The following is a 7,378-nucleotide window of genomic DNA, read 5'->3' as shown; positions in this document are numbered from 1 at the left end:
TTTATGTCTTATCTCATTTTATTTTCTAAGCAGGTAAGTTCTTTCTCGTCTCTCTCGATATATTTCTATATGTTCAGATGACCGTAAAGTTCGCTTTGACTGGGACAATCTGGATAGCAGCTTTTTTTGCTACCACCAGGGGGCGACATAAAGTCAAAATTGAGTCAATTCAAATAAATTCAATTCAAATTGAATTCTCTTTTTTTAACCATACTATGTTAACAGATGATAAAATAATAAAGCCTAACAGCCATGGGAAGCAATTATCTAAGAAAAGATGAAACCGAAGCGTGGTGATTTCAAAATAATAATATCAATATATTTTATTTCAGATTTATACATCAGACGGGTACAAAAATGTCTCTACGCGAAGGGACATGTCCTGTTTGCAGAGTTGGGCTGTTTTGCTGTGGATGTGATGGTGGTGTTCACTTGGGAAGTTTAGGCACACACTTGACATGTTTTCTGGTATTAAGAATTTATGGAACAATTGATAAAAAACAGAGCTATATTTCATGGCATATGGTGCAATGTATGTGTCCTCCTCCCTCGCATTATTCATTCGTAATCCGCCCACCACCGCTGTTTGAGCATCACACGTGAGACTTGTTGATCTGTTGATCTGGTCCGGCTCACATTTTGAAAGTCTTCTCAACACCTACACCTGGGTCGTGCTTTTTTTCTCCACAATCTTCGGTATCTGTTCAACGTTAGCAGCTGGGTCCATAAGCCTGCTGTCCCATGTCTGTTTTTTTTTATTAAGTGCAATAACGTGATAACTGTCTCTTCCTGCCTCCCAGCATGCCGAGCGTCTCTCCTGAGGGCGGCTTCTGCACCGCGCTCAGGGCTCGAACTCGCTGTCACTGCTGACCGAAATGTCCGGGGTGGACGCCCCCGTCCCCCGGTGCCCCGTGCCGGAGCTGCAGTCGCTGCCGGGGTGACGCGGGGAGGAGGCGGGCAAGTGTGGGGCGTGGTCTTGGGAGGAACATTCCGGTGAACTGCCAGACGGCAGCAGACTGGGGTCCTGCTGGAGTCTAAGTTGGAGAAGAAAAAAATAACATTAGAAAACATCAAGACTTACAAAAAGTTAGTAGTTACTACTAGTTCGCTGTTATTACTAGTTAGACGTAGAGAAGGTCCTCACCTGTTCTTGGCCGAGGCGGCCCGGTCGCGCTGGCGACGGTTCTTGAACCAGTTGCCCACCTGGGTGGGCGTGAGGCCAGTGGCCTGGGCGAGGTGGCGCTTTCGGGACGGGTTCGGGTACGGGTCCTGAAGGTACCACTCCCTGAGCAGGCTGCGGGTTCTCTCCTGCACACAAACGCAGAACATATCAGCAACTTACTGAACACATGAAGCGGTTTCCAGAAAAAAACGGCATTTACCAGACGGCCTTATCCAGAGCGACTTACAGGGTTAAGTGTCAGGGGTAAGTGTCTTGCTCAGGGACACAATGGTAGTATGTGGGGTTTGAACCTGGGTCTTCTGGTTCACAGGCGAGTGTTTTACCCGCTAGGCTACTACCACTGTAATAACCTACGGAGTAAGAAATTCTAATCTCTAGCCAACTCGCAACTTTGATAAGGCGTGAGAGTAAAGCCAGAAACGTACTTGCTGTGAGCTACGTACGTGTATCCGTACACGGTTGCGTCGTTAACGTTTGCGCTGGTATACTTGCGTCCGTGTGTCGGAATAGTAATGTGTGCTCCTTACCACCAGGGGTCAGTGTCGAGGCCGCAAACCAAACACGTACATGTCTGCCTTTACACACCCCTGATGTCAGTTACTCACTATCGCCTCTTGAGGTGTAAGGTGGCATTGCAAGACAGGCGAGACTGGGGCTAGCCGGTTAGCATGCTAGCTCTGCCCTCTATCGAGTATTTTAGCTTGTTTGTAAATGTAGAAAGCGTCGTATACGGCGGCTTTAAAGCCGTTACATATTAAAGAGCGCGCTAGTTAGCCGCTTTTAGACACCAGTGGACCTCTCACGTGTTAAGTCTTATCAGCGCTGATCCTAGAACGTTGCAGGAAGCGAGCACAGGCAGCCGAACCCCCCAAAAACCTCCACTTCCTAGAGAGCTCAGCCTGGTAAAACAGGCACAGACTGGAAATGTCTTAAGTTGATTGCTAGGTTGTTTCCCTGGAACCGAGAAAACCTTAAGCCGCCATTACACCGGGAAGGAATGACCTCTTAAGCCTTGTTAGAAACAATCAGCCATCTCATTAAGCTGTATTTATAGATCACTATAATCCAGTGAAACATTTTTAATGATTGGCCGAGGATAAAGGGGCTTAGGAGTTTAGATTAAGACAGGTTTACAGACCTCGGCACATCAGCCGACGGTAACGGCACCGAGCGCTGGGCCGAGTGACTTTAATCGAGATTATCCTTGATCAAGACATTTTGTAATACGGCAGTAAAAATTCGCATCGCGATCGCATCGTATCAGCATGTCGGTCGATTTGACCGCTGTACTCGTTCACTTGGAAAGATCTCAGCCAATCGGGCCCATGATAACACTGGCACTCCTGCCTTCCCCCCGCCCTGAACAAACCACAGACATCCTATCCCACAACCCCCTGCTCCGGGTGACCACCAGCGCGCCTTATCTCGTTTATCTTGTTCTCGGCTTTAGCCGTCTGGTTAAAGTTGTCTCGGCTAATTTTGTCCGACCCCTCGGAAAAGTGGCCGGCAGCCCTGTGGCTCTGCTGGCCACGTCACGATGACCCCGAGGAGGGCGGGGCAGGTGTTAATTCTGTTTCACCTTTCTAGCACGTGTCTGCAGGCCTAGAGAACCCCACGCCACTACATGATATAATTATAAATACATTTTCAGCACGTGAACCATGAAATCGCTGCAAAAGCAGGTAAAGTCCCATTGATATCAGCAGATGATAATGAAGCATGGTCAGATATTCAGACATAAAAATGCTGCAAAAGCAGGGAACGTCCCCTTGATATCATCAGATGATGGTGAAGCCTGGTGAGATGGTCAGATCTAGCCTCATAAATTCATATTTAAGTACATTTTCAGCACATGAAACATGAAAAGTCCCAGTGATGATGCTGAAGCCTGGTCAGATGGTCAGATTTAGCCTCATAAATTCATATTTAAGTACATTTTCAGCACATGAAACATAAAAGGTCCCACTGATATCAGCAGATGATGCTGAAGTCTGGTCAGATCTAGCATCATAAATTCATATTTATGTACATTTTCAGGACATGAAATATGAAAAGTCCCAGTGATATCAGCAGATGATACTGAATCCTGGTCAGATGGTCAAATTTAGCCTCATAAATTCAGATTTAAGTACATTTTCAGCACATGAAATATGAAAGGTCCCACTGATGCCAGTAGATGATGAAGCCTGGTCAGATGGTCTGCTCTGGCATCATCAATTCATATTTAGGTACATTTCCAGCACATGAAACATTAAACGTCCCACTGATGCCAGTAGATGATGGTGAAGCCTGGTCAGATGGTCAGATCTAGCCTCATAAATTCATATTTAGGAGTGATGTCAGCAGATGATGGTGAAGCCTGGTCAGATCTAGCCTCATAAATTCATACTTAGGTACATTTGCAGCACATGAAACATGAAAAGTCCCAGTGATGATGCTGAATCCTGGTCAGATGGCCAGATCTAGCCTCATAAATTCATATTTAGGTACATTGTCAGCACATAAAACATGAAACGCCCCACTGATGTCAGCAGATGATGCCGAAGCCTGGTCAGATGGTCAGAGATGAAATTGCTGCAAAAGCAGGGTATGTCCCATTGATATCAGGTGATGATGCTGAAGCATGGTCAGATGTGGCCTAATAAATTCATATTTAAGTACATTTTCAGCACATGAAACATGAAAAGTCCCACTGATATCAGCAGATGATCTTGAAGCCTGGTCAGATGGTCAGATCTAGCCTCATAAATTCGTATTTAGGAGTGGTATCAGCAGATGATACTGAAGCCTGGTCAGATGGTCAGATCTAGCCTCATAAATTCGTATTTAGGAGTGATATCAGCAGATGATGGTGAAGCCTGGTCAGATGGTCAGATCTAGCCTCATAAATTCCTATTTAGGAGTGATATCAGCAGATGATGGTGAAGCCTGGTCAGATGGTCAGATCTAGCCTCGTAAATTCGTATTTAGGAGTGATATCAGCAGATGATGGTGAAGCCTGGTCAGATGGTCAGATCTAGCCTCGTAAATTCGTATTTAGGAGTGATATCAGCAGATGATGGTGAAGCCTGGTCAGATGGTCAGATCTAGCCTCGTAAATTCGTATTTAGGAGTGATATCAGCAGATGATGGTGAAGCCTGGTCAGATGGTCAGATCTAGTCTCGTAAATTCGTATTTAGGAGTGATATCAGCAGATGATGGTGAAGCCTGGTCAGATGGTCAGATCTAGCCTCATAAATTCGTATTTAGGAGTGATATCAGCAGATGATGGTGAAGCCTGGTCAGATGGTCAGATCTAGCCTCATAAATTCGTATTTAGGAGTGATATCAGCAGATGATGGTGAAGCCTGGTCAGATGGTCAGATCTAGCCTCATAAATTCGTATTTAGGAGTGGTATCAGCAGATGATACTGAAGCCTGGTCAGATGGTCAGATCTAGCCTTGCAAATTCGTATTTAGGAGTGATATCAGCAGATGATGGTGAAACCTGGTCAGATGGTCAGATATAGCCACATAAATTCGTATTTAGGAGTGATATCAGCAGATGATGGTGAAACCTGGTCAGATGGTCAGATATAGCCTCATAAATTCGTATTTAGGAGTGGTATCAGCAGATGATACTGAAGCCTGGTCAGATGGTCAGATCTAGCCTTGCAAATTCGTATTTAGGAGTGATATCAGCAGATGATGGTGAAACCTGGTCAGATGGTCAGATCTAGCCTCATAAATTCGTATTTAGGAGTGATATCAGCAGATGATGGTGAAGCCTGGTCAGATGGTCAGATCTAGCCTCATAAATTCGTATTTAGGAGCGATATCAGCAGATGATGGTGAAGCCTGGTCAGATGGTCAGATCTAGCCTCGTAAATTCGTATTTAGGAGTGATATCAGCAGATGATGCTGAAGCCTGGTCAGATGGTCAGATCTAGCCTCGTAAATTCGTATTTAGGAGCGATATCAGCAGATGATGGTGAAGCCTGGTCAGATGGTCAGATCTAGCCTCGTAAATTCCTATTTAGGAGCGATATCAGCAGATGATGGTGAAGCCTGGTCAGATGGTCAGATCTAGTCTCGTAAATTCCTATTTAGGAGCGATATCAGCAGATGATGGTGAAGCCTGGTCAGATGGTCAGATCTAGCCTCATAAATTCGTATTTAGGAGTGATATCAGCAGATGATGGTGAAGCCTGGTCAGATGGTCAGATCTAGCCTCATAAATTCGTACTTAGGAGTGATATCAGCAGACGAGCCCGTGGAAGGTCTCACCTTGAAGCAGTGCGTCTTCTGCTCTCCGTCCCAGATGGTCCGGGGCAGCGGGAACTTCTTGCGGATGCGGTACTTCTCCACCGGTCCCAGCGGCCGGCCGCGCAGGCGCTCCGCCTCGCGGTAGTGGGCGTCCAGCCACAGGTCCTGCAGCTTGGCGTGGGACTCGTGGGTGAAGCGGTGGCTCTGCAGGATCTGGTAGAGGGCCTCGAAGTTGCCGGCGTGGAAGGCCACCAGGGCCCGGGCGCGCATGACGGACTCGTGGCGGCCGAGGGCCTCGGCGGCCGGGCCCGGCACCGCGGCGGGGAGGGACCAGAGGAACCGGGCCAGGCGCTCCATGTCGCCGGTCTCCTCCAGGTTCTCGCAGACGCGGGCCACCTGCTCCGGGGTGAACATGGGCAGGGGGAACATCTTCCGACGGGGCCTGGAGTAGAGGAGGAGTAGCGCTGCGCGTCCTCTACTTATACTCTCCTTTCGGGGGGATTACCGGCCGCTCGGCGGGGTGGAGGTGAGTGCGTGTGTGTGTTTGTGTGTGAGTGAGTGTGTATGTGAGTGTGTGTATGTGTGTGTGTGTGAGTGAGTGAGTGTGTGTGTGTGTGTGAGTGAGTGAGTGTGTGAGTGAGTGTGTGTATGTGTGTGAGTGAGTGAGTGTATGTGTGTGAGTGAGTGTGTGTATGTGTGTGAGTGTGTGTATGTGTGTGTGAGTGTGTGAGTGAGTGTGTGTATGTGTATGTGTGTGTGTGTGTGTGTGTGTGTGTGTGAGTGTGTGTATGTGTGTGTGTGTGTGTGTGAGTGAGTGTGTGTATGTGTGTGTGTGTGTGAGTGAGTGTGCGTATGTGTGTGTGTGTGTGAGTGAGTGCGTGTATGTGTGTGTGTGTGAGTGAGTGTGTGTATGTGTGTGTGTGTGTGTGAGTGTGTGTGTGTGTGTGTGTGAGTGAGTGTGTGTATGTGTGTGAGTGAGTGTGTGTATGTGTGTGTGTGTGTGTGTGAGTGAGTGTGTGTATGTGTGTGTGTGTGAGTGAGTGTGTGTATGTGTGTGTGTGTGTGATCTGCTTGTTAGAAAAAAGCTGAAGTGTCATGGCCGACGTGGAAAATTTTTTTACAACTTGATCGGTTTTCAGTAATATTCACAATTATATGAATAAATGGAAGAAAAATGAATATGTTAGTATTCTGTCATTTGTACTTGAAATAGAAATTGCATGAATGCAGGTGTGTTTTTCAAGTAAAAAACGTTCAATTTATATATTTTATACCGTATAGGCCAAAAGTCTGGACATCTTCTCATTTTTCTTTATCTTCATGACCATTTACGTTGGTAGATTCTCACTGAAGGCATCAAAACTATGAATGAACACATGTGGAGTTCTGTACTTAACAAAAAGTGGAGACCTGACCTCCACAGTCACCGGACCTGAACCCAATCCAGATGGTTTGGGGTGAGCTGGACCAACAAGTGCTAAACACCTCTGGGAACTCCTTCAAGACCTTCAGTGAGAAGAAAACACGTTGAATGAGAAGGTGTCCAGATGTTTGGCCTGTACTGTGTGTATAAAGCGTATTCCGTTAATAAGATCTCCATGTTCGTGCGTGTCGCGTTATTCAGTTTTCTGTTCTCTGCCTCATGGCGACTCGGAATTCCACCGCGACGCGCCGGCCTTATCCGGCTATTTCGGATCGTTCCGTTAATTCATTTGTTACTTAAACTTCCAGGAAGAAAAAGAAGAAGAGCCCCGCCCGGCTGTCCAGCACGCCGGTGCCGGTTTTAATGAGGATTGCCTTTAACCCCCCCGGCGCGGCTCTTAGGCCATGAAAATCGGTGTCACATGCGAGCTTCCCTTTGACCGAGAGGACGTTTTGAGACGCGCGTTAGCTAAAGCGGCTAAGAGCCCCGACCAACTAATGCTCTTTTAATTAATCTGGACAGAGCG

At 47.0% G+C, this 7,378-nt stretch overlaps 1 protein-coding gene across 1 annotated transcript; it reads right to left on the bottom strand.

Moving 5' to 3' along the window:
* Positions 1–294: 294 nt before the first annotated feature.
* On the bottom strand, positions 295–5,916 carry six7 (SIX homeobox 7). The gene is made up of 3 exons (XM_028986219.1): positions 5,451–5,916; positions 1,145–1,308; positions 295–1,034 (listed from the first exon to the last, which is right to left on the bottom strand). Exons 1-3 carry the CDS (start codon positions 5,856–5,858, stop codon positions 842–844), a joined length of 765 nt encoding a protein of 254 aa, XP_028842052.1. The 5' UTR covers positions 5,859–5,916; the 3' UTR covers positions 295–841.
* Positions 5,917–7,378: the final 1,462 nt, after the last annotated feature.

Source organism: Denticeps clupeoides, chromosome 1 (assembly GCF_900700375.1).
Source record: "Denticeps clupeoides chromosome 1, fDenClu1.1, whole genome shotgun sequence".
In the NCBI taxonomy this organism is placed as follows: domain Eukaryota; kingdom Metazoa; phylum Chordata; class Actinopteri; order Clupeiformes; family Denticipitidae; genus Denticeps; species Denticeps clupeoides.
Note: the sequence above shows the minus strand (reverse complement) of the source record. Positions and strands in the feature narration are given on the sequence as shown.